The 27,944-nt window shown below is 44.8% G+C and overlaps 1 protein-coding gene across 1 annotated transcript; it reads right to left on the reverse strand.

Moving 5' to 3' along the window:
• Positions 1 to 540: 540 nt before the first annotated feature.
• On the reverse strand, positions 541 to 27,765 carry LOC141476607 (mucosa-associated lymphoid tissue lymphoma translocation protein 1-like). Its single transcript, XM_074165369.1, has 17 exons — positions 27,602 to 27,765; positions 25,872 to 26,038; positions 23,059 to 23,180; positions 21,804 to 21,954; positions 21,204 to 21,382; positions 20,541 to 20,637; positions 20,214 to 20,246; positions 19,182 to 19,208; positions 18,313 to 18,348; positions 16,108 to 16,311; positions 11,387 to 11,564; positions 9,956 to 10,030; positions 8,779 to 8,906; positions 6,666 to 6,815; positions 5,075 to 5,232; positions 4,084 to 4,209; positions 541 to 3,339 (listed from the first exon to the last, which is right to left on the reverse strand). The coding sequence occupies exons 1-17, from the start codon at positions 27,763 to 27,765 to the stop codon at positions 2,875 to 2,877; spliced, it is 2,460 nt and encodes an 819-aa protein (XP_074021470.1). The 3' UTR covers positions 541 to 2,874.
• Positions 27,766 to 27,944: the final 179 nt, after the last annotated feature.

Genomic DNA, 27,944 nt, shown 5'->3' on the forward strand with positions numbered 1-27,944 from the left:
ACTTTGTGCTTCCTTGGAATGCGGCAACGCCTCTTACAGCCAAAAAAATTACCAAATTTTATACATTCTGACAGTCTCAAAGCAGCAGGGTGACAGCAAGCGAGTGACAGGATTCTGCCGAAAGCAGGGACGGGGAACCCGAGTGACACACAGATCCTGCCTCTCTCTGGGCAACTTCTGTTTAATAGTTGGTTTCTTTCTCTATCCCCCTTTCTCAAAGAAATTGCCCCAGTATTACTGAAACTCGTTGGGATACCTGTGAAGCGCCGGAGAAGCATCACGCAGGTTTAGCCACTGGTACAGTGGGATGCCAGAAGGCAGAAAAACTTGCAAAAAACCATCTTAATCTATTGAGAAACCTGAGCAGGCTCAGGGTGCAGATATGTTTAACTTGAGCTGAAGCCCATGATTCAGATTTCCCCTTCTTTTTTGTTAATGCTTATAATAAAATAGTTTCCTTATTTTCAAACTGTCTGGGGGGGTTTTAAACCGAGAGAAGCAGAAACAACTACGTGTGCACAGATAGATCGTTTTGTGGACAACAGTTTATTACACAGAAAGAAACAGAGTAAGCTTTTATACAAATTAAAAAACTGTGACAAAGTATCATCTAAATATTACAGTACTAGACCATCTCTCAAGCTCTAATTTTTCATTTATAAGTCAATTACACAGGATAATTAATGCACAGGTACACTCACCCATCAATAAATACTGCACTGTTTAATACCCTCCAAAGGAGAAAGGCAGAAACTCAAGCTCATTTGGGGATTACTCCAGGCACGGCTGTCGCTTTGGAAATAACTACATTAAAATCCACGTACGTATATCCACCTTCAGGCACAGATGAATGTGAAGATCAACAGCCATCGTTAATAACGCGTTACCGTTCCCACCTGACACTGGTTATGGCCCCGTACAGCATCTCCCCGTGCCGTGAGACTGATACATCCCTCCAGAAGGGCTGTGTTTAAATCTCAACCAGAGATTTAAACTGGTTTGTCCACCACGTCAGTGAGGCTCCGTTATTTTATCTGTTGCTACCGACTTCATGAAAAGCACTACCAGAATTCTTCTAAAGTAACAAAAGTTATTTCATGATGGGGATCTTAATTAAAGCAACAGTGCTTATCAGTGTTACCTGGGCAGGGAAGGCTGCTAGACATATCTGAAAATTCCCTTGAATTTTAGTTACCTCACACCCCGACGTTTTCAGACTTTCAAAGCATCAAGGCTTTTTAAGACCTAATAAAACATCAGTGTTCTCACACTCGTCCCCAGATACACAATGGCAAGTCACAGATTCTTCAGCATTCTGAAACAAAGCCAAACATTAAGAAAATTTACATGTATTTTTGACCAAACTCTTCAACCTGAATACCCAAAACAGTCTGGTGAGCAAAACTGCGCTTTCCTCAAGACAGATGAAACTATTTTGCCACGTGCAAGGGGTCTGTCTGCTCCCTTTGCTCCCCGAAGCAGCACAGCACTGTGTGACCGTGGCTCAGCCAGGTGTCAGCGAGGGATCTGCTGAAGGAGCCTCTGCCAAACAGAGACCTGGGGCTGGGAGGCCAAAGGACCCAGAAGAGGAGCTGACTTCTGGCATCTCATCTGGCGAGGGACAAGCTCCACCCTGGAGCTCTGGAGCCAAGGTGCAGGTGTAGGGCTACGTACAACGTGTCAGGTTGTGACACGGAGCCAGTGTCCCTCGCCTAAAGTGGCTTTAGCCTCTGTAATTACAGTCTGTGGGTGCTGGAATCTTTATCTGGGATTCTCACAGTTTAAGGGTAGACTTTTAGCATTTTTACTTGAATGACTATAAATTCATTTGGCCTGGAAAACAACCAAGTAGGGTTGGTTTGTTCATCTTTTAAAATCACCCCAGAAGAGCAGTGGCTGGCACCCAGGAACACTGTCCCTGTGCTTCGGCCTGAAGAGCCCCCAAGTTCTCACTCATCTTGCCCATTTATTTTTAGCCTTCGGCATGTCTTGCTGCGTGACTACCCATACAATATGTGGCTTCCTAGGAACGGGCACTTTTTCCTCACGTTGCCATTTAGTGTTCTTCCAGAACATGAAAAGATCACCTTTCCAGAAATCAGATCGTCAGGTGTCATGTACTCAATAGGAGGCTGTTAAAACATAAACACATAAAACCTTGTTTTAATGCAGTATCTAAAATGAAATCCCTGGACATTGAACAACTGAAACTGACAGATGGAAGAGAGAAAGGTATATTTATCATTTTGGGACCGATGGATTTTTAAAAATCATGTTAAATCACAGAGGACATGAAAATTAATTTTCCTGCCTAATTCTGTCAGTACTTTTTCCTCTGACAGCTATGCCTGTTTGTCCTGGTTTTGTATAGGATGAGCAATTCCCCTCTGAAAACAGATTTGTGAAACATGCATTTACAGTAAACCTTGTAACTCCAGTAGGGACTGGAGAGGCAACTGGGAATATCCAAGGCTTCACTGTCTCAAGAGAACCTCTGACCCCACAGCCAGGCTCTTCTGCATTGGGCCCCTGACGAAGGGAGGCAGCCTCCTCCCAGGAAGGCAGGATTCCCTCTGCTCGTGAGCTGCCTGATTGCCAGAGAGTGGAACAGCAACCTCTGCCAAGCTCAGGTTTTTCCTTCTGTCAAATGCCACGTGGTAGGAGAAAAAATTATAAATCGAGACTTTTTAGTTTCTAAATGTACCAGTCCAGCTACATCTCTCTGGGTGTGAAAAAATGTTCGTCGTATCCTCATTTCCAGTACCACCTCCAAGTCCTGCTGTCCCGAAGCCCCTGAGCTCCTGAAGGCGGATGAGCAGCGTGGAAGGTCCCCTGCTCAAGATGATGCTCTGGTCTGTTCTGAAGACATCGCAGTTACTGCTGTTTGGAGAAGCTGAGGCTGTCCAAGAGAAGGAATTCCAGTTCCACAGTGTCATCCGTGGTCTCTACTGGTACATTACTGTTCTCCACCGCCGGGGAGTAATCCCGTACTTCATGCCTTGAAGCTAATATCTGTGAAGTCCCGTTGCAGGAACACGCCTCCGGTCGCCTGGCGCTGCCTGGGCAAACACGGGTCGGCTGGTAAACGCCCGGACAGGAGCTGGGCTGGCAATGCGCGGGGACGTAGTACTGAGCTGCCGCTGGACTCGATTCGATTTGATTATGAAAAGGGTTATTAGCCACGCAACAGGTCTGGAGACAGTTACTGGCTTTGAATCCATGATGAAGGCCTAATTTAGCAATAAGGGGCTTCCCAACGTTAACTTCCTTTCTTTCATCCATTGTATCTTCTATTCCTGGATACTCATAGTGCAAGCAAACAGTGAAGATCAAGTGTTCCTGCAAAAGCGGGAAGAGAGGGGGGAATAAAAATAAAAAGAACGTTACACTTCCTCCCCCAATAAATGTAGAAAACACTTCAGGAGGCACAGTCTCCTGGAGAAGGAGACCAACCTTTTTAGGAGCTAAAGACTTTTTAGGCAAGACTCGTTCACTGAGGACCTCTCTTGGTTAATACTGGCTCACCTGGCAGTCTCACTTCTAGAAGCACTTGCATTACACCAGCTGCCAAAAGCAGTGAAGAGGAGGTACCAGGTGACATCCAGCACTGATGTGCGTGTGACACACAGACACACTCTTCAGTTGAGAGCCACGGTGAGCTGAAGGGAGACCCTTCCAAACACTGCTCGCCCAAGAGCGGGGCGGGATGGAGGGAGATAAACTAACATCTACATCTCCTGCTAGCGACTGTGTAAGATGTGTCTCCGGTCACGTTCCTCTGGTGCTACAGGGCACAGGAACGTGCCCACAGTGCAATAGCTCATCTTCACCAAAATAATCTTGTCAAAGCTCAGTATGGGCCTAGGAAATACAGAGTGCCTCGCACAACGGCATCAGGATTGCGCATGCGTTGACTCCCTGGCTTTGGGTTTTCAGCTAAGGAACTAAAGTCACTAAATGGTGCTATTTGCCATTTTTCCCTCTGAAGAACACGTTACTTAAGCAGACAACACACAGCTACCTCCGCAGAGCTGCAAAGCAGCACGATTAATCTAAACTTGTGAGGAATGACATGTATCTTACCCGTAGTTTCTGCAGGGAGCTGAGCCTGGTGTAGAGGCAGTGCTTGGGAAGGTCCTTTGACACTAAATAGCTTCCAGTTTCCTCGGGAGTTCCTTTATTGGCCTCCTTAGGATCCACATCCAGGTCCTGGTGCAAGAAAGAAAAGAGAACTTAATAGAAGGTACAGAATTTGTAGATCATGAAATAGTTAGAAGCATTTCCTTCTATACAGTCTGCATTTCCTTCTTCTCTAAAGGAAAGAAACCACCAATCTTGGATTCCTTGTGAAGCTGTGAGACCGCTGTTAGTGGCGGGCAGAGGGGTTACGCTGGAGAGGTCACCCTCTTTGCTCATGGCTCCTGTCAGACTTGCTGTGCTCGCTTCAGGGCTGCTCTTCTTTACGTGCTTTCTACTGTGAAGCACAGCGCTACAACACTAATTCGGTGGGCTAAAAATACACGCATTTATTATGCACATAAACTCAAATATTTTAGTCATAAAGCATCAGAAGTGTCCCGTTTGTTCTATCTAAAAAGGCTTTCTGCCCCACGTTCTCTTTCATAGACATCAAAAGAAGGGTTTTTGTCCCAAGGAGCTTTCTGTTTTGCTCTTATCCTTCACGCTACCACGATCAGCTGAGTGACACCAATAGAACTGGACAGGATCGCCCTGGCGCAAAGGACTCTAAAACTAAAGGTTGAGAACCCTTGTCTGCTGGTAGATGTGTCCTCAGCTTGTGTTGCAGCTACTGACATTTACCATCTTTAATTAAATGTAACAAATACTCGGTATTAAGACAACGAAAAAACAGGGAGACTTTGAGCTCAGATTCATTTCAATGTATTTTTATATATATTAAAAATAGATATTAAAAAAAAAAGTAAATGTAGGCACCTGATTTCAACAGTTCAGACCCATTTTATGACAAAAGATGCAGTTTGACACGGACAGAGCGGGAAGTTTCCCAGTTCAGTGGAAGGAGATACCCGAGACGCCAACAGGAAGCACTTACGAGCGGGAAGTCTGTGACGTAGGCTCTGCAAACTACTATTTCAGGAGGCTTCTTTACTATTCGCGTGTAAATTATCATGACGTTGGAGAACTCGGCTGCAAACCCCAGCTGGATCTGAACTCCACATTTGAATTCCAGATACATACTTTCTGGAAGCTCTGCAAATGAATAACACATTGTTACATTCTAAATAAAACTCAGCATATGTATTTTCTGTTTTTTTTTTTTTTTTTTTTTTTTTTTTTAATTTTGTTTTTAAATTCAGAAAATTTTAAAAGGTGTAGACGTCTTCCTCCTGCCCTCCCTCTACCTATCACTTATCTATTTAGACTGAAGCAAACCAGTTTAGAAGTCCAGCGGGCATCACGCTGTTTGCTGGTACCAGAGGGGAACTGGCAGACACCGCCGGAGAGATGTGACCCCACTTCTGCCTCACGTGTCTCTTTCCAGTCCCTGTGCAAGGAGCAGGGCAACATTTACTGTCACTAGGATACAGCTTACTGACCCCAGAACTTGTTTCCGTACCCATCATCAGCTCAGTAAGGTCAATACGGTATATATCCAGTACACAGGAGATAGCTATAGCATTATAAGAATCTTTGAATTTGACAGCAGAACAGGTTTCAGGTTCATTTTTCCCGTTTCACAGCCTCTGCACACATTCACTAAGCCCAAGCCCACAGCACTTCTTTGTTATGTTTTGGATCTTTCTCAATCCACAGGAACACAGCTGGAAGTGCTCAAGGGTCACTGCCATCATCCTGCGTCTCTGTGCTGTGCACTGGCTTCTCTGCTCCCACTGGAAGCGGATTATTTAACATTATCAGAGACATACCTTTATACAAATATAAAGGTTATTCTTTCCCCAAATTCCAAACACATTCTCTTCTATGCACGGCTTAAAAATAATAGACCATAAAATAATATTATGTTGTAATTTTTGTTTTGCATTTCAGTCATTTAACAGACAAGAATTCAGGGCTTGATTCCACAACCAAAAACCTGCATCTGTGGAAGGGGCTGCCGACACGAGTAGTTAAGTTTTAAAAATGCCACCTCTGTCAAAGAAACTTTAAAACGCACTCCAACATATTTAGGTGAAAAAAGTAAAAAGGTCTTAAGACCCCACTGCCCTTCTTAAAACAAGTGTAGAGAGCCTGGAACTGATCTCACCCTTATTTTAGTTTTCTTAGTTATATATATTGAAAACTCCTTTTCACTGTGCACTTTTACCACCCAGGTCAGTGATTTCACAGTGAGATTAGCGATGTCTCACAGGTGTCATTGTTGGACGCAAACAGGTTATCGGGAGACATCACGTAAGCCTCCCCTTCAGTGTTGGAGTGGTCTTAAATACATTTACTCGGGATGAATTCTGCACGTCCCTTCTTCATTAAAACCTCACCTAGAGGTGAACCCCAGCACAAAAGTCTCCAAGAGCTGAACGTGCTAACGGAGATTCAGATCGGAACTTGACTGTTTTCCATTTCCGTTCAGTATCCCACCCCACCCACTGGAGACGATTACGGCAGCACATCCTCTCGTTCCCCACTGCGCAAGGAGGAGGATCTGAAAGCAGCCTGGACTGTACCGTGAGCTTTGGCCCACTGCAGGTTCCGTGCCAGAGACTCTGCAGAAGAGACGGTCTGTTGGATGGGATCGGTTAATGCCCGTTTCTCAGACAGGCTGCTGCGGATCTCCAGCGCTTGCTTGCCTTTGGTAAGGTGACATTTGCCCATATCTGAAAATAAGATGCATATGGTTTCTCTCAAAATCGATGCTGCTGAGATTCGAACGACATCAAGCGCATCCCTGCAGTGTTCCCTGGTTGCCATGGTTACGCCAGAGCCAGCACCGCCATCAAAACCGACAGTCTGAGAGTATTTACCGCTCAGCGACGTGCCCAGCTGGGGCTAACGCAGCGCCCAGGTGCCCGCAGGGAGTTCCGAGGGCTCTGCTTGTGCCCCGGCAGCACGCTCGCACGGATTTCCAAACCAGTTCAAGCAGCGTCACAGTAAGCACCTAATTAAAGTGACTAATTTCAAGCGTATGAATATTACCGTTGGACGGGATTTCTAAAGAACTGGAGGCGAGTGGAGTATTTCAGGGGTTGATAAGGAGGCCAATAGTGTTTATTTGACACCATCGCTAATGACCTGGATAGCGGGACAGAGTGACCCCCAGCAAGTCTGCCAATGATTAAGAACTGGGAGGAGAGGGTGATACACCAGAGGGTTGTGCTGCCACCCAGAGGAACCTGTTCAGGCTGGAGAACTGGGCAGAGAGGAATCTCGGGCAGTTCAACAACAGGTCCTGCATGTGGGCACCAGTATGGAAAGGGGACTGACTAGCTGGAAAGCAGCTCTGCAGAGACGGACCTTGGGGATTAAAAAATCCTGGAAAATTTCCATTTATGAGGTGATTAAAAAATGCAATATTGAAGGCTGTTTACGTGGAACACTTTCAAGTGTCATCAGAGCACCAATGCACTAACACCCAGTATCTGGTGACACTGACACCGGCTGTCACGCCGCCTGACAGATCAGTCCTTCTCTCCACTGCGAGCTCAAGAACGAGACAAGTGACAGGTCACGCGTCAGAACATCTACAGCACAGGACAACAAGAATCAGGCAGCACAGGCGAAGCAGCAACAGTCAGCCATGTCCAGTCAGGACATTTGGGAAAGTGTAGGGAAACCAGCTGCTGGCAGAACCGTGACACGTTCCTATGGGGAAGCCACGACAGTGGGAGAACGTGGGATAAGAGCTAAGGAGGCAGAATATACACACAGTACAGACACAGTGTTGATGCCAGGACGAGTGGGCTACAGGGTTCTCTTTTCACAAACCATGAACAGTCAGAATGTCCTAGAAGGCAAGAAAGATGAAGGAAAGGGAAGATATTTGGGTCTGCTTCAAAACAAAGAGCTTCAGGAACGATGGCTTTAATGGATTTGAGCCTAAATCCAGCAGCTGGTGAGCCCCCAGCAGGAGCCCTGCTAGAGCTGCTGGGCTTGAGGAAACAGCTCCAGGTTCCACTGCTGCAAAGGAGAGGACAGCGAGTCCTCAAGTCGTTCCTCTGGATTTAGGTAATGGCAACATTCAGCAGTACTGTAAGCAAATAAAAAGTACAAATCTTAATGCAAAAAGCACTCTGCTTGACTGCACCTGGCAAAAGAAGAAAAAACACATCGCCCCGTGGAAAAAAAACCAAAAAACTTCAGCCCTAGGCTTTGGAATCATCAGTTCTACCACCTACAGATCCTATTTCTTCAGGATAGTTCTGAGATCTTCTGAAGTGTTATTTAACTTTTCATGGAAACTTCGTGAAAAGTTTAACAGATGAGACTGAAGATACAGCATGGCAAGTGTGTTTCATGGGGTCTAGTCAAGCAGCACACCGGCTGCATGCAAAAGGACCGAGAATATACGCCGGACAAACAGGCAGACGGTCACCAGGATCCATGACATTTCAGTGTACATCCTGGGGCGTGCTGGACTCCTATGGCCATCAGTTTGACATAAACTCCACGCTCGTATTTCAGCTAGTCCCTTTCCTCAGTAGAGCACTGAGAGCAGCTCTGTCAGTTTGATCTCTGCATTTCATTTTCCACAGCCTGACCTGGTGACAGCAGAACTTCACTGGGCATTTAGGAACCTCTTGCATTTTTTCTGCTTTTTGGATCCCTGTCAAAAGAGCTTACCTTCTGCAACCTTATCCAGCAGCACAGTGATCTTCTTGTCTTCTAACAGACGGTCCTTCAAGAACTTCATGAAGATTCCATTGGCCAGCCCCAACTGTTGAATTTCAAAAGCTTCTGCTCCTTGGCACCTACGAGATCACCAATATCAGACACAGAAAAAACACAGAACCATTTGCAGGATTAAGATCGACAAGAGGACAAAAGGAGCAAAGTTGTGTCGGGAACAGGGAAAGAAACCCTGCAATTTTAACACCAGGTTGTGTCTAAGGCCACCTGCTCTTCGTGTTCATTTGCCAGCACCTCATACTGGGAAGATTTCACTTGCAAACAAGCCACAGACCAGAGCTGAGGTCAAACTGTTTATATCAGGAGCTTAAATTTCTCAGAGAAGACTTCAGTAAAGCTCTTGTCTACTTCTATTCAACAGCTTTTGCACTTGACTTGAAAACTGATAGAGGGAGGTTATTTAAACCTCTTCAAATAGTTTCAAATGCAGTTGTAACTTTATTCTTTAGCTAGAATAAGAAACACAGGGGCCAATCCATATGCTACTACTCAGAACTACAAATTAATGAATTATTTAACACATTCTTTCTAGAAATGTAACTTGCATTAACAGAGGAGACACGTGACCGAAGAGGGTACAGCACGTAGGTTATAGTTAACCATCCGCTCCCCAGCACTTGACCTCCTGCCCAAGCTCCCGGGCAGTGAGTACCGTGAGGAACACACAGGGCACAACTGCCCCCTCCCCATCGGCACAAGGAAACACAACATTAGGGGTCTGAGGGCAAAATTTGCTTTTTTCTGAGTTTTTTTTCATCTCTAAGAAATAATACTTAGATGAGTAGAGCCCTCCTGCGGGTAACCATTAAAGAGAGATCAGGAGCCCAGTCTCTGGTTTGCTGGATGCAGTTCTCACTGGAGTTACCCTGTATGTGAACGGGAACGATACATACTGGGCATCATTACAAACCCATTTCCAGAGTCAGCTAGGCTGTGGAATGATTCAGAGACCTAAGTAACAAAGATAGTAGCGGGACACAGATACGGATATAAATTACTAGTCCTTTAACACCACAGCTAGTATTTTTCTGTAGAAGATTAGCTGTACGATCCCAATGGTCGCTTCTGGCTTCAAAACCTCTATGGCACAACAGGAGAAAAATTTCCTTACGTTGCATATCCAAAAACAATGTTGGCCGTAACCTTCAGGGCATCTAAGATAAGAATTGTGTCATCATATTCGTTTCTGCAACAAATAGAAACACATAAAAGAAAAATAATAATTTGAAAACTAATAACGGTAACAAACTCTACAGTTGTTCAAAACACCAAAACAGCAGCGTTCAGAAACAGTAATTTTTTCGCCTCCTACAATTCTGGAATGAATCCTGACGGCTAAAAGACACAAAGTCAGCATCATCCACACTCTGTGAAGGCAACGTAAAGACTCAGTCAGATCTCACCCAGTACCCAGAGGAGGGCACGACGTACTAACCAACAGTTTGGCTACAATCTCTTTTAAAATGATTTCTGTTAATTAGCCATTTTAGATTGTAACAACACCAATATTTTTTTCAATTTTTCAATTATTTTTTCTTCAAAACATGGTGTCTGCATGGTTAACATGAGGCTTATGGAGCCGTATTTTCTATTTGGACAGCAGACTGTGAAGCTGAACGGGGTGGCTGGAATTTCATTAGCAGTGGAGTCCAGAGGCTCACAAACACCAGCCATTTTCTATTCTGAAACACTCCTGAGAGAATTTTCAGAAGTGCTGACTGAAGAGCTGATTTCAAGTGCAAGTTTAATCAGGCATAGTAGTCTCTAAACATGGAAAGCAAATAGTACTTTGGTTAGAAAAATCCAATAAACCACTTGGTTTTTAAGCTCTAAATAAAGATACAACACCCCCAGCATAAAAGCAGCCCACAAAATCGACGCCTCTGAGGAGTTCGAAAATAAGCACTTCACTTGCACCCTGCTGTCAAATTAACATGCCTTCGGTCACATGGGTTCTCCTTCCTCCCTCTAGTGATGAAGATGGTTTAACGATGTGAGGGGAAAGGGTCCTTTTTCTTCTTTAAGATGCCTAATTTCACTGCTATCTAGTAAGAATGATGCTTTATAACTTTTAAACATCAACAAAAAAAGGAGAAAGTAATGTCATTCAAACCAAGAGGCAAGCATGTGCCCATGGAAACAGTCTGATCACCACCTTCACGTTCCCATCCAAGGCCAAAGGCCAAGTCCGTCTGGGAATGAATCCTGTCGACTTCAGAAGCACCCTGGCACAGGCTGTGAACTCTCAGAACCCCAAACTTCCAAGTACAGGGAATTCTCAGCCTAGAATAAGGAGCTCTCCTCTGCGTGAAGTCCAGCTCTCTCTCAGGATCCCTTGCTGTTCTCCCAAAGTAGCTGTTCCCATTTATTTGTTCATTTTAAAAACAGGTTCAGTTTCAATGTGTTGCTGCAGTGAATAAACTGAACGTCACAGCTGGTTCCTAGAACTACAGTCATTTACCCTCGCCCTCTGTCGGGAAGCAAAAACATCCCTCAAACATCCAGCGTCAGTTCTCGCTGTTCATGAATGATGAGATTGTACCTTTTCCGACACATATCCAGGAGGAACACGTTCAGACCCGTTTCCTTTTCCTGCATTCGTTTGAGGATGTTCTGCACACACAGACAGTTTGCCGACCGGTAGGGATTTGGAGCATCAATAGGAACCATGAAGCTGTTCCCGTAGTTTTCGTAGCCGTGGCCTGCGTAGTACAACAGACCTGGGAGTGCAAAATATGTGTGACTGCAAACACCGGTCAAGAGCACATCAAATGTTTCTGTACATTTTAGCATGGTCAAAACCTCCATGCACTGTGTCCACACCACGTGTCTGCGGGAGAAGAGATCATTCAAGCTACTCCAAGCTGGTATCAACAGGCCTTTGTTAATAGGGGAAGGAGGGGCAGGCGGAGGGGGAACCACGTGAACAGCAACTTCACAAGACACAGACACAACAAATAAAATAAAAAAAGAAAATTGCTCATGCAACAGAATCAATCAGATATTTGCATCAAACACACAAAGTTAAATACTCTTAAAATGCTTTAGGTAGAGTTATGACTTCTAACAGAAATAATCTGTTCCGTAGAACATGTAACTCACAGAGAGGAAGGAGGAAACGTGCCAGCTGTAAAACATCTCCAGACGTGCACTTACAAAGCTCTGAGCGGCAGCGAGTCGGTGCAGAATTTATAGATGGAGGAAAAAAATAGCACTGAGCAGTCTGGATGGATGCTGTCATCTTTACAATTATTCTCCTTTTAACTTTTTTTTTTACTTACCATTAATCACTGGCAATTCTTAAAAGTATTTTAACTAGAAGAGAAATGAGAGAAAAACCTTGCTTGCACTGTGAAAGCATTTTGCAAGTTTTTAGTTTTGCTGTTTCCTCTGTACAGTCACTTTCTCCATTTCTTTTTGTCTTTTTTATTTTTGTTATAGGGAGGGATAAGAAATACTTTTACATTTAGAGGGGGGAAAAAAAAAAAAAAGAAGATTATTCCATGATGATATTTGGCAGGACTCCAGAGCACATTCCCAATGCCAAACTGCCAACAACTCGTTTTCAGTTGATTGCATCTACATCTCTCTGCAGTTACGGACTCACCACTCTTGTGGGTCTGCTGACCAAAGACATTCTTGGCGTGCTTACCTGGGGCATGAAGGATCATCTCCCCCACGTGTCAATACACAACAGTCTACTACATTTTAAGATATAAAAACTGAAATAAAGAATGCAATATCTTGGCATAATAAAAGAAAATAAAGAAAGCATATCACGGAATTAAAAAAAGCTTTTCTTAACCCTGAAAAAGGGAACTGCAACCTAGGGCTTAGATTTTACTTACGCGAATAAAAATTTCAAATATTAAGGTCCTATCAATTTGCAGTAAGATTAGATGATCTTAGCATTAATAACCTCCACTGCCATGAAATGCAGGCACCAGAAGCTTGTATGATTAAATGGAATCTTCCTGTTTTCTGTTCCCAGTGCTGCTTTTGCTTATCTGTGGCAAGTTCCATCTTCTAAGAAGAATTTTTATTTATCTATACAAAACACTCTGTGGGTCAGATCTTCAATTAGTATGTAGTGCTGTAGCTGAATCGAAGTCAGAGATATGACAATTTCTGCTGACTGGAGATAGGATCTTATGTCATTATTCTTACTAAAAATAGGTGTGAAATTTATGTCACTACAAAACTTGAATATTCAGAAAAAACAAAATAAGCCTTAGCCTGACATATCATATCTACATCAAAATCAGCTTGTGCAGGCAGGTACGCTAGATGTTTTCATTTGTTGGAGCTTTCTGTAATGAAAAGGTAAAAACGTCTCTCTTGGCACAGCCCTGCGCTTTTTGTAAAGGAATACCAGGATATAACTACAGCCCTTTGGACCAAGCCTTCGGCTCTCTCCTCCTCGTAAGCTCCCAGGTCATTAACAGCGATGCCGAGACCTCGCAGAGGGCTGCACTCGATCAGCAGCGCCCACCTGCTTTTCACGGGCAGCGGCGGCAGAGCCGGGATCAGCTCGGGCACCCAGGGCAAGCTCCGGGATGCACGGTCTCGCTGCAACCAACAGCCACAGCGTCATTCATCTGCCGGAGCCGTGGAAAAGGGCAATGGCTTCCCTCAGTTAAAAGCTGGGTTTCTAAAGGGCACAGAATTTAAAGTGTACAATTAAAACCCTAAACAAGTAGAGGTTCTGTTGGGCTATTTCTAAGATTCCAATGCAAATGGAGACAAGGTAGTTTCAAGAGAGTTAAAAATGAAGTTAAGCACCAAGTGCATAGCTCCAGGTCAGGCCCAAAGTTGAAAGGAAACTCATAAATTTGATTTCCACAGAGTTTGGATCTGGACCCAAATCAAGATTATATTTGAGGAGACATGTATTTGAGTGTATGTCAGATAAGTAACTGGGCTGACTGAAGGAAAGAAGTCTAACATAAAGCACAATCCATGAAGAGTATTCCCTCAACGAACAGAAATATTTCAGAAATAACAACGTTTCTCCTCTGTCCTCGAGCAGGTGACTGCGCTAGGCTGATTTGATGAGTACCTGCAACAGTTAATATGTTGAGCTCAGGATCAGAAATAAACCTCTGCATACCAAAGCAAGCAGAGTAAACATGTTTGGAGGGGCTCGTTAGACACTCGGACACAACAATTTTAAGTGGGCTCAAGTTCCTCACAGACGTCAGCATCGAAGTGATATCTGTGTCTCCCTCTTGCCTTCTCTTTCTTTTTTTTTTTTCCTTTTTTTTTTTTTTTAAAGAAAGCAGCCTAACTATATTTAGCCTTTAAAACACATGGGTCTATGCTTTTACCCTTTGTGGAATACAATATTAATTTCACCCTCCATTTAGAACAACACAAAGTAAGACATTAGAGGAGACAATCGCCATCACGTTGCTCGCTGCTCCTGCCCTGGATGAGCAGTGCCCGAAATGCCACTTTCCTGGCAGTGAGCAAGAATTACACAATGTCGTATCAGTATGTGTAGCAGGACTGAACAGAAGCAGCCACTACGCCTCTTCTGTTTGGAGCTGTGCCCACTAAAAATGCAATAAATCATTATCTATTTGTGCACCGACAGCACCTTTTATATGCCTTAAGCCATTAATAGCCACTGGCCAGAAAGAACAAAGTGACCGTTTAAATGAAAGTAGCTGCTGCCAGACACTCCTGAAAGAATGCTCTGCTCACCTTTCAGAAATATCAACTTGCTGCAAAAATACAACTGCAAAAATACGCCCTATAAGAGCTTTCATATGGTGCTGGTGAGAAACTCATTAAGGCCTTTCAGTACTTTATTTTCTAAATTCATGTCGACAATTACAGAAAAAAATGAAGAAGATGCAAGAATGCAAAAGCTCACTCAGATATATAAGCACATCTATTTCCCAAGGAACAAAAAAAGAAGACTGCTCTCAAAGTCTGCTATACTTCACTGCCATAATTAGTCCTCATGTCATGCAAGTTTTGGCTCTGACATAAATGTCCAAATGTCACATCAGCCAGTTCTGCACAGACAGCGCATCAGGTAACAGACCATTAAAAAAGTCACACTAAGAAATAATCTGACCTTGCGTTCCAAAAAAGAATCCAATCCTGTTTTCTCGGGTGGGCATTACTGTAGGAATTCTGCAATTTACATAGGACAACTGGCAGAGTGTTTTGGTCCCTGTTCTAAATCATTTCTAGTGCCGTTTATGCAACCTTAGCTTTTAGAAAAATGACAGAAATAGCAGTAGTCAGCAGCAAGCTCCTCAAAGCCCACAGAGGAACTTTCCTTGCGCTCCAAGCCAGGTCATTCTAGGCCTTTTCCACGCAGGATGTGAAGGTTTTTGCTCTGTGCATCAATTCCACAGTGCCCTCCCCCAGCCGGCACAGCCACCAGCTCTGCTGGGCTCGGTCCCTCAGAATCAACTCTATGCCGGACGGAGAATCCCAATGTACGAGTCATCACCTAAGGACCAAGGCACAGCAGCAGCAGCGACGCACACCTGACCCGGCTGGTTACTCATCACCCCAGTACAGGGCACCTCCTGTGCAGCGTGAACTTAAAATTATTATTAACAGTCTATTACAGGTAGCTTCGAAATGGATGGGTGATTCAAAGAACACAAACTTAGAGGGGAAAAAAAAAAAGGATGTGTTAAATACACATCTTTAGTATGCATACTTTGCCCAATCTGTTCTCCTGTAACTTAAACCAAGAGTGATGAGATGCTGCAGTACAATCACTAGAGCGATGCTGCAATTTGAAGGCGAGAGCCTTGGATTTTTGTGGGGTGTTATTTGGGTTAATGAAAAAAATAGGAGGGCTGCTGCCTGCTTAAGCAGCATAAGCACTCTTGAGCTTTCCACCTAAAGTGCAAAGACAGACAGAAAGAATAAACGTTACACTCTATATCCAGACCTTCCGCAGAGCTGTCAAACAGCAGTGGGACCCGAGTTCTGCCCAAACAGGAACCTGAGGATTCAACTCAGTGGAAAGTCCTTTACTACTGACAACTGCAGAAAGTCAGAACCTGAATTCCGTAGCTTATATTTTATCTGTTCTAAGATTAAAGAAACAATAACATTTTAACCAAGGTCAGAGAATGTGCTGGTGGCTGTTTTAAGCTTACTGCTCCCATTGTACACACAAGCTGTTTACCGTGAGGTCTGTTTTGCGATCACGTGCCTGAGCTGGCAGAGGCAAACACCAGATACATCACAAACCCGACCCGCTCCAGAAGGGATATCACGGCTTCTTACCGTACACTCCTCTGTCCAGGAGAAGTAAGAACTCATCCACTGCGTTTCGCATCTCTGACTCGGTGAGATCCAGCAAAGAAACAACTTTGAAATCCAGCTGTCTTAGCAAATTAGTCAGTTCATAGACGTCTACCATGGGAGCCTTGAGCCGGGGGTGATTCCAGTAGCTCATGTTTCCTATTAACAGCGCTACCTTGTCTGTGGCTGCGGGGGCAACGGGGAAACAGAACCACAGCACCGTTACATACTCCACGGGCTCAACACCTTTACCTTCAATTTCTTCTAAAGCAAAACCAGTATCCAATCGCACTTCAGGCATAACATTTTGTATCATTTTAAGTGTCATCCTATATCAACAAAGCAGCTCAGCCCTCTCCTCATCCAAAAACCAAACACCCGTTTCAGCATGGCCCGACAGCCAACACCTCTGAACCGTGACGTGTCTCAGACGGGATAATCCGCCAAATGAGTCACTAAGGTACCTCCCATTTCTTTCCTTTTCCTGAAAGCACAATTACTGAACTGCCCCATGCATGAGGAAATTTAATAAACATGAAAATTCTTATGACAAGTTGCCAAAGCTGTGGTTACCGTACTTTCCCCCAAAACTCAAATTTCCTTGTACTTCTTAAAAAACAAAGAGCCATCACACACAGAAGACCACTTCCACATCTCCAGCCCCCATCTTTTGTCTCTCTAAAACATGGTACATTGAAGTGGAAACTTTTACAGGTCAGAAGTAAAGAGTCTTCTTTGTATTTGTATAAGGTTGCCCAGAGAAGCTGTGGCTGCCCCATCCCTGGAGGGGTTCCAGGCCAGGCTGGACGGGGCTTGGAGCAACCTGGGCTGGTGGGAGGTGTCCCTGCCCAGGGCAGGGGGATTGGAACTAGATGGGCTTTAAGGTCCCTTCCAACTCTAACCATTCTGTGATTCTATGGTTTGTTAAGGTTTCTTTTGACTGTTGCTCTGGTTAAAAACAGTTATACAGAGACACGAGAAATTTACAAAATTCAGAGGGAAGTCAACCCGTACTCTCATAGTCTGAGTCACGCTCCTGTTGAGTTTAACAAAGTCAGAAGTAATTCCGTCATAACGGAACAAAGCTGCAGTGAAAGGGGACAGAAGTCACACGGACAGAAATGCTTTCGAGACCACTACCCGATTTTTATTCCAAAATTGCACTCCGAGTTACAGAAAGGCATTTAATCAAAGCAAGGCATTTCCTTCCTGGCTTATTACTTCTCCCCAACAGGAATTATTGTCCCACAGCTCTGGTGTGAACACCCTAAACCTGCTCTGGAGTCAGGAACCCCGCAAAGCTGGATCCAGGGAGGATCCCTGTCCACAGCCTCCAGCTCTAACCTTCCACCGCCTTCAAACAAGATATTTCCAACAGTTTTGCAGCTGGAAAACAGCCAAGGTCTTGAAGAGTGTAAACTATTTCAAACGGCAGAGACCGAGCGACAGTGGGATACTGTCACTGAAAAACACTTTTAGAAGTACAAGCTTTCTAATTAATTTAGAAAAGATGAGCCACGACTGGGAGCACTTACACTCCCTTCTCACAGTGATGGACCCGAAAGAGTGGTGACATTTTGAGAGAGGCCAGCAGCCTTTCCAGCTGGACTAGTATCGACACGACAACAGGCCTGACCACAGTCCAGTCTACCATGCAAATTTACGAATGTGATTAAAAGAGCCTATTCTCCAGCAAGTATTCTTCCTAACACACAGGCCATCCATCCATCTCGATGAGGTTGGGCTCGGGATGAGGGCATCCCCATGGCACGCAGAGGGAGAGCAGAGCCTCCAGGGACAGCACACCCCCAAGCAGACAGAGAACTCAAGCCTTCCTTCCGCATCATCCCCTGTCCACTGTCTCCAACCAAAGTCACGGAGGAACGCACTTGCCCAGGTCCTGGCCAGAGGAATTTGAAACAGTAAACTCAAAACAGAGGAGTTGTAGACGCTGCACCCAGTCACTAAAAATACTGGTGCCCTCCCCAGCGTTTACTGCTGAAAGGGCACACAAGCAGTATAAAGGGCTATAAAACACCCAGAACATCCTTCCCCCCCCCCGGCCGCTCTTCACACACACCACTGTTATTTCACTAGCTGTGGTAGAAGCAGCAACACCCAGAAGCAGCAAAACCTATTTCCTAGCGATGAGATACATAGGAGCATTACTGCTATAAAACTACTCACCGACAGGTCTGTGATGTGATTGTTCTTGCAGGTCTCCTTGAAATAGATTAAAAGAGCAGATTGTCAGTAACTACAGTCACAGCTGCCAATGTCCGCAAATGAACTGCGTGTTCCACACAGCCATAGTCTATTGGTCCTGCTTTACCTAGTAAATTATTAGCTTAAGACAAAAAAAGTACTCATTTTTTTGGTTTGGTGGGATTTTGGGGTGTTGTGGTGGTGCTGTTTACCTGATTTCCTTCACCCTACTCCAGCAAACATAGCCTAATAGGATATGAACGGCTAGTTCTATAAATTAATAAGTAATAGATGCTCACGGTGCAATTGTGATTTGAGATTTTGGGAACACGGTATCAGGGATAATCCCTTCTTGAGCACAATTCCAGATCTACGTTTCTGTAACAAACATGAAACAGGCTTCAAATCCCATCGGCTCACTCCAAGGTTAGTTTAAGAAAGACACCAATTCAATGTATCATGGGTGACAGCCAGACACCCTACATTTTTTCCCACCTTATTCATCTGACAAGGCAGCAACGTACTAAAACTTAGAGACCAAAGAAGCCACAGACAAGAAAGCAAAAGAGAGTTTCTTCTGTATTTGTTTAAGTATACATGCAGTGTAAAAGAGCAGCTTTGTGTGATTTGGCAGAGGTAACAGCAGCCCCATGATTCACTGTATTCTTCAAGGTAATTTATTGGAACCAGAAAGCTGTGCCGCTCTTAACACAGTATCTGCCCCTATCAAATCCCCAGTTATAAATACATCCAAACAACATAAACCACCCGTTGTAGCCCAGCTAGGCTCCAGTGATTTGTAACATAAAATGAAGATGCAAAATTAAAGCGTTTCAAAATTTGTCCCTTACCTGGTTTTTGAAGATCACTTAGATCTTCTGTGAAGAAATATACCAATAAAATCATAGTTTAAACAAGAAACAAAAAATACACTGTTATTAATAAAAGTATAATTGTCATTCCATAATTAATAGAAGCTAAATATTAGAAGACAAACTACCTTTCTAAAATACTTTTGGCTTTGCATTTCTGTAACCTTTCGTATGTTTATTCCACATGCAGAGAAGAGGAACTTCTACGTCAATACACTAAGCTATGCCTGACACAGCAGTACGATACAGGAGATCTTGAAACAAAGGGAGAAACACACGCGATACCTCAGTCTCACGGGCGTGCAAGCAGCTGAATGAAGAAGGAACAAGGGCCAGAATCACCCTTTGGAAAAACAGATGTTAGAAGGACTGCTGAAAAAGCAACATCCTGAGCAAGAAATCTTACTTTGTAAAACCATGCGTATTCAGAAAGACTTCAGATACGATTTTCAAATGTTCTAAGCTACCACGTTTCACGTAATTATTGTGAGAACGCTGGAAACCATGGAAAAGAAACCCCTTTATCTGAGCCCCAGAGGTGCATCAGAGCAGGGCTGCTCCAGGCCAAAGCCCTGGGAGACCTCTTCAGACACAAAAGTGGGCTGGAAAAATTGCTGGAAACATGTCTCGCAGAGACAGAGCTGCTAGAGGAACCAGCTCTGTCCAGCTCTCTAAGGTCACCCAGGCTCCTAAACATCTCGAGCTTTTCTTGCAAGGATGTTGCTTCCTGAGCCCAGCCAAAGAAATCTCAGGATCTTTAGATTTCCCTAGAAACTGTAAGCACAGGACACAAACCCAGTGAATGCCAGAAGAAAGTCACTTGGTCTTCCTCCTTGTCATCACGGCAAAGAGGAGAGAAGCACAAGCAGAAGGAAGGTTGCATCACACATCAGTGCTTTAAAATAGACCAAAGCTCTTAACCCAGACATGCTTTTCAGCAACATGCTCAACGATCCATCACTCCCATCATTCATTTTCGAAAATTGATTCACAACTAAAGATTTACTTTACCTTCTGTGCACTCCACTGCCATAGCTTTCCTTCCTTGGGTTTTAAGAGGGGGAAAAATTGGAAGACAATTGCTCTCAGTTATGAGAGCACACAAAGTGGAAGACAAAGGTCATTTGGTTACTATAAAAACCCAAAGCAGTTTACAGCTGATAAAGCTCTAAAAATTCATTTGCTGCAAGCAAGCGTGGCTATTTTAACAAACAGAGAAACTAAACCACCAGAAGGCTATATGCTTGGCTTAATACTGAAAGCTTCAAAAATAAATACTAACGATAGGTAAGAAATTGATAAATCAACTGACTTATATCAAACAGAAAAACTCCTTACCTATAATGACTTCTATCTTCTGGCTGTCTTGATCTTCCTGGTCATTGTATACATGGCACCAGTATGTCCCCTGATGTTCCACGTCCACATAAGTTACCTGAACGAGCATCATCACAGTCATCCCACCAAACCCCAAAATAACATCTCTATCAGTTTCATTTCAGCCCGCCAGCAAGAAAGAGTGAAAACTGAAGACAAAGCCTAAACAAATCCAAAAGCTGACTCTTTAGTGAGCTGGACAGCACGAGTGTTCCAGGAACGCTTGCAAGAAAGGAAGGAGGAATGGCAATCCATCTCACAGGCTTGAGATGCATTAAGCACCGAATGCCTCGGCTCATACAAATCAGTGCTTTGCAGTGCAGGAAAGAGAGAAGCTTTCACTTTTACTGATACTTAATCTTTGTTATCTCGATACATCCACTATAGCCTTCCACCCCACAACTACAACCTCAGACATGTTCAGGATTAAAATTATGCACCCGAGAGCCTTGGAACAGTATGGGCAAGTGAGGAACAACAGAACAGGAGAGCAAAGAGGAGCATGTGCTTCCACAAGAGGTTATCGAGGCTACGAAGAAGTTATTTTTTTCAAGGAAATGTATGTGACAAGTTAGAGGTGGTTACAAGTTGGTCCCCCAAGGCTGGCACTTTGCAGTAACTTACCGTGTAGACATTTTTGCTCCCATTTGCCAAGGGAAATCCATTTCGGAACCACTGGTAATGGGGAATTGGGTTTCCAACAGCTCCACATTCTAGTACCAAAGCATCCCCCACTGCCAGGTTTTGTGGCTGAGGCTGAACACAAATGCGCAGCTTGTTCTCGGGCAAACTAATTAAGCTCCCTTTAAAAAAAAAGAAAAAAAAGAAAAACAAAATAAAAGAGAAGAAAGAGTGAGACAATCTAAGCACACACAGACTAACAACTGAAAACATTCAGAATAGACTGTGTGCGTCCAGTCACTAGCCAGTTACAACAGGTAAACAGATAAACAACAAGAGTTAAAGAATTGCTTTTTTGGTCCAAGAATCCTCTGGGAATTAAAAGGATCTGAGACTGTGTATGTTTTCCATCTGCCTATTCTAACCCACCACTGTGGCACCTCATTTCTCTCCTGCTTTTGTGAGCAGTACAAGCGCCCAGTAATTGGATGCCGCATTGTTAGTCAGCCCTTTCCCACACCTGTGCCAGACAGCAATGGGGACCCACGTCCCTCTAACAAGTGGGAAGACAGACCTTCAGAAGACAATGTTTTTGCCACTCACCATGAGATGAGCCTTGGAGATCACAAACTTCAAGTCGTGCCCACCGGCTGAACACAAAGGCAGACTCACTGTTCACTCGGCAGATGTAAAACCCAGAATCGTTCACACTCACCGGATTCAAAACCAGCTCTGGAGAATTGCCATGGGGAACCTGAATTACAGGTGAACAAGAAACACTTAGATTGATTCAATCCAAGCCAGGATCAAACATTAGAAGATTTATTTCAATGTCCACAACACCAGCCTCAACTCCTTCACTTACTTGAAACTTTTGGATGAGAAAGTCTTGTTCTACGTATTTAGTAGCTCAGAGAGAGGCTTTCTTCCAAGAATAATTCATATGCCTCTATTTAAGACAACTCTGAGCTTTTACAGCAGTTGAACAACTCTTCCTGAAATTAGTAACTTTTACCTTTTTCCACAAATAACTCAGAATAATTGCTTAAGCACTACTCCAACCAGTGCGAGTGCTACATTCAGCTCTTGTCTTAAGATATTCAGCTATGACCAGGAAACTCTAACATTCTTTTACAGAAAAATATTTTTTCACTACATCTATATTTTAACTGTAATGAGCAGCAAATGACTGTAATCATATTTTTAAGCCATGTTTTGAATGATCTAGATAAACCTTTAGAAAGGTGCAGAAAAGGAGTTAAAAATGCAATTCCTAACAGCAATTTAAAATACTATAAACTTACACTATTTTTAAAACTGCAGTATGTACAGTAAAATAACATTAAGAAAAAAGTGCATTCATCTTGCAGAAAAATAACTAGACCACAAATACGGGGGTAAGTGCTGCCCTTCAAATTCCAGAGACCCCAGCTTTCACTGAGGAAGCCTGTGGCGCCCCTGAGCTCAGGCCTTCGACTGCTCACTCTCAGGAAACCAGTCGCTGTCTGTCCCAGGCCAGCAGTGACTGGTGTTTGTTCCAGTGTGGCAGGTTCTCAGTAGCCTCTGTTAAACTTCTCGGTAGCCCAAGAGGCAACTAAACTTGCCATTTCCTTCCTGTCACATTGCAGGATTTGCCTCCAAGGATGGAGTGGTCCAAATATAAGGAACCACCTTATTGGTTTAGCACATTCATAGGGTCATTATGCAGCCTTTCTTAAACTTCTGTTTTTATTAGTGTATATATAACAATCTTCTCTCCTTGTAAATAAGAGTCTTAAAAAAAAAAAAAAGTATTATCCAAAATCATTACCTATTCTTTTCACCACTTAGAAAATCCATATTCTTTATCAACTCTTACCTCTTTTTCCTGTTTGAACCACTGGTAGTGCACAAACGGGTGTCCTGCTGCCCAGCAGCATAGCTTGACGACCTGCCCAGAGAGCACTGCTTGAGAGTCGGGCTGTACAACAATCTTTATACCTTTAAAAAAGAATTTACACATAGGAAAGTTATTAAGAATTACAATTCCAAATTTAAATTTGCACTTAAATTGTCCTTTGAGCAAAGAAAGTCTGTTGTTAAATATACTTGAAAATAATTTGTACGGTGTATGCACACAGTTCCAATTAGTTATATGACTTTAAGACACTAAAAATTGTCTTCCATTAACACCAAATCCACGCTTAAACTGATCAGTACTCTACAGAGTTTATGGAAGATTTATATGAGATCATTCAGCCATTTTGACTTTAGGATACTTCAGTTCCTCTTGCTCTCTACTCGCTAACGCAATAATACTTCAATGGCATCACAGATCCCTTCTGGGAAAGGTGTTCCCAGTTTTAAGGGTTTGCTCACTCCCAACAAGTTCCTTGAGCTGTTCATCTTCAGATTAAGCACAGCCTGAGGGATGGATTGAAACAGTAAGAGTTAGTTTAACTGCAACACAGTGCGTTTTTCTACTACTCCTCAGGCAACCTTACCAGCCGCAACACTGGTTTGGGATTGATGCCTTTACTCCTGTAGAACTCGGGGCTGGGGTTTCTTCTGCCAGGTAAAGGTACATTCCACTGCAAATTTTACCTCACCAGACAATAGCGTGAGCTATTAAATTCTGACCCTGGTCTGATATGATCCGGTTGTTTTCTTAACCCAGACCGTTCCAGAGACCTAGTTACAGCATGACCCCAACACAGAGCCTGGTACAACCAAGGTCATCAGAAAAGAGGTGGTGGGAGGGAGGCGGGGGGAAGGTCAACTGCAAAACAGACACTTTAACCTCACAGTGGTTATAATACATGGACCTATGACCAAGGTATCATCACATTACATTGACCAAGACAAATGGGAATTATATTATTTCAATTTAAAGGACAAAAAAATTAAGACAACTTGCTCCTTCCAAAGACTTCCAGTTGTTTTTAAAAATCTCTCCTGATTTGCATTGCTAATACGTCTTAAGAAAGTAGTTGAGAAAAACAAATTCTCTGGAAGATTAGCATTTTGCACTCCTTGGAAGTATTACAAACAACTTCTAAGAAATCTGATTCATAATTTCTTCACAGTTTCATTCATTTTCCTGCAATTCTTTCAGCACTAAGCTACTTCCTGCAAGCACCACAGAATTCTATGGTTCAAAAAGAAAACCTTCTTGCTCAATCTTTTGAATGATCATAAAGATACACAAATACTTCTTCAATTTTCACTGGAAAATGCAAAGCTCGAATTTTACCATGAAGGACGGCAAACTGACATTTAGGATTACCAGACTCTGAAATATGCAGCGTAAACTAAATACTCGTCATCTTAACTATAACCCGAGTGCTGCGTTCTTAGCTTACACACTGGGAAACATTCGCACTCATTTCTGGAAAGGCAGCCTTAGTTACACTCAGACCCAAGTGCCTAAACCGCCGCAGAAAGAGCCTGCAGAGGAAAAACACCCCTTTGGTCTCGTTTCAATCACCACAACTCAGCAGGGCTGCACGAGGACTAGACTGTAGTACCACCGATCGCGTATCCAGGCTTTTTCCTTTTTAGCCTGGGAGAAAGCTCATCGCATTTCATCCGTTTCCAGCAAGTTCACAACATGACAAGATGAGAAAAGGGAAGAGACGAGACAGAAAGGTAACCCAAGGAAGAAGATGCCTAAGCTTTCTCGCTACCAGAAAGGAGTAGTTTTAAAGTTATTACTTCTATTTTGTGTCTTTTTAGGAAGAAGATCTTCTACTGCATTAACCCAATGTGTCAGGGAAGACTCATGCTGCTGTACCACCAGCTCCCCTCTCCCTGCCAGGCCTACGGTGCTGTACTTAGCTGGACTAAGCTGGCACGTAACTCCATCACACCCCATGGTCCTCCTAGGACGGTAAGAAGCAGCAGCCTTAACTAGATGAAAGAGCTGCAAAGCATTACTATAATTTACCTGGAAGATTCCAAGGTTGTCTTAACAACGGTTCTCAGCCCACGGCTTCGTTCCTCAGACTGTCCCAAGAACAGGACAGCTATCAGTATGGCAAGGAGCTCGCTAGTCTCATTTCTACTCCCGGCTCTCAAGACCAGCTTTTGTGACTGCCCACTAGGCTGGATTTCACCACATCCCGAAGCAGGAAAAAAGGGCCCTGGTTTAACCCGTGAATTCCCTTGTTGCTTGTGTTGCCTCCACTTCTACACTTTTTGTGAAGAAGCGAGCTGAATGGGTTAGCGGAAAATAACCTAGTTCTATCTAAATCAGTCTGGTTTTCTGTCCAATTAACAAGTGGGACCGGATCCAATATGCACCAGAACTGGCACTAACTGGACCCTTCCCTTTCAATCAGGACAAGCTATGAAATGCAGTTAAAGCCTGTAGCCCATACAGATGGCTGCCAACACCCCTTGTCCTTCTACCTCAACCGTGTCAGTGCCATAAGCATCTCCTGAAGGCACAGCCTGACACAGGACCCGAGTCAGCACCTGCCATACCCACACAGCCAGGTCCATGTCTGCCCTGCATTAAGCCTGGTCATCTCTCCTTGGCTTACTTTTAACCTCAGAATCACATCAGCCCACTACTATGCTAATTACACGAACACCAACTACTAGATGTTTTTACTTACTGTAGAAAACAAATCCTCCGGTGCTTCCAGTGCAAAACAGGCAGTTGCAGGGAAAGCACAAACCAGAACTAACCTGAGTGGCTGAGGCACTGGAGAGCCTCCGTGTGCTCCAGCGCCTGCAGGAACTCCACCAGCTCCACCACAGTGCAGCCCCGATCTCCCAGAAGCTTCAACAGGCTCCAGCTGGGACTTCCTTCTGGCTCCAGCACCTTGAGGGAACACTGCTCTAAATCCAGAGGGCTACAGAACAATAGGAGAAAGACACAGTGGCACAGACCTCCTTAGTGCTTCTTCCTCAGAAAGGAGCCGGGTTAAAAACCACTTGTAGACACACAAAAAACCTGAAAAAACCCAGCCCCAGAGAGGGGGAATTCCTAGCTGATTTGGACATATCTGCAGTACTTCCTTCAAGTTTCAGGAGTTCAGAGGTTACACAGTGACACCTCTACAGACAGAATGCGGTATTAGTGAGCTGCCTGCTACAAAACGAGAGATGCTCGTACCTAACAATTCTGCCCAAACGTATTAAGAAATCTTCTAATTTTCACTTTTTAAAGTCTCAGCAGAAAAGCAAGCACAGCATCTTTCGTTTTCATGTGCCTAATTCAGAAGCGGTAAAGAGTGAGTCAGAACCTAACTTGAAAGCCCAGGAAGACTTTGATTTTCAGAGTACTTGTTAAAACAAGTGGCTGCTGCAGCGTAACTGATACGCAGACCTACTGCCACAGCGCCGCTAACTGCTCCAATGCCTTCATCCCCAGCTATAAACATGCAGTTTTAAATTTTGGTGTTAAGGCTTCATGCGCTTCCAATCACAGCAGATTAAAATAACACAGATAATAAGGAAATGAACACAGCTATGGAAAGGGAATGCAAGTTTACATATTCCCACTAAAAAGATTCATCAATGTTTCCTGCATTAAATCACAGTGCCATGCAAACCTAGAAGCAAGATATTTTTGCTTATCATGTAGACTTCTGTGGTATTTTACTGGTTATTACAGAGAAACAAACCTAGCAGCAGGCCCTACAGAGGGGTCATTGTAATCCCCAGGTTCTGTTTCCCTATATTAATAAATACAGCTATAATACAGAAAGGACACATCATAATATACATTCCGTGCTGCACTTGAAAAGCCTCATTTTTTGAGGTACCACCCTCTGAACAAAACCTTGAGAAGCCACAGGAAGTGAAATGATGAGGAAGCGACCTAGAGAATGGGAGCCGGGCAGCAAGAGCAGAAGAAAATGAAGGTGTTTACCCTGATGGAGCCCAGAGGAGCTACAGGGAAGAGTCACAGACATTCTCCGTGCTCCCTGTGCCGGGCAGGCTCCCTCGGGTTGCGGGGAGCCGGGCGAGGAACCAGGGGATGCTCTCCAGTGGCAAAGCACAGCCCCACGCTCCCTGCGGCTTCCTCACCCGGAGCCCTCGCCTGGGACTCGGCCAACATCTCCCAGCGACGGGCTGCGCCTCCTCCGTCCCGTCCGCCCAGCCCGGGGGCTCCCCTCGGGGACGGACGCTCCTGCCCTCGTACCGGCCAGGTGCGGCTTCGCGGCGGGGACGGAGGGTGTCGCCAGCGCAGGCCGGGTCACCCCGGGTCCGGCGGAACCAAGCGCGGGGCTCGGCCGCCGCTCCCCGCCCCGGCACAAACCCACCCCGGGCAGCCGGAAAGCGAAGAGGAGCCCGCACCCGCTTCACCCCCGCCGCTGGCCGGCCACATCCCTCACCGTCCCCTCCGGCCGGCACCACGGCCTCAGCCCGGCCAGGGCTGCCCCCGCCGACGCCCCGCAGGCCGCCCTCACCTCAGCCGGACCCTGCCGCGGCTCCCCGCTCGCTGCGCCAGGTCCCGCCAGCCCTTGCCGGGCGACGCTCGGTCCAGCAGCTCGCTGAGCCTCCGGAGCAAGGGCTCCGCTAAGCGGCTGAGGGGCAGGGACCCCCCCGGGGCGCTCCGCACCGGTTCCGACATCACGCCGACTCCTGCCTCCCCCGCCGGCTGGCACTTACGGGCCCCCGCTCGGGGCGGCGCTCCCGCCCGGAAGGACGCGCCGAGGCGCAGCCGCACGGTGCGGCGGGGCACGGACCGGGGCAGGGCCCCTCAAGCCCGGGACGGCACGGCCAAGCCCGGCCATGCCCGAGCCGCGCCGC

The sequence above is a fragment of the Numenius arquata genome, chromosome W (genome assembly GCF_964106895.1).
Source record: "Numenius arquata chromosome W, bNumArq3.hap1.1, whole genome shotgun sequence".
NCBI lineage: Eukaryota > Metazoa > Chordata > Aves > Charadriiformes > Scolopacidae > Numenius > Numenius arquata.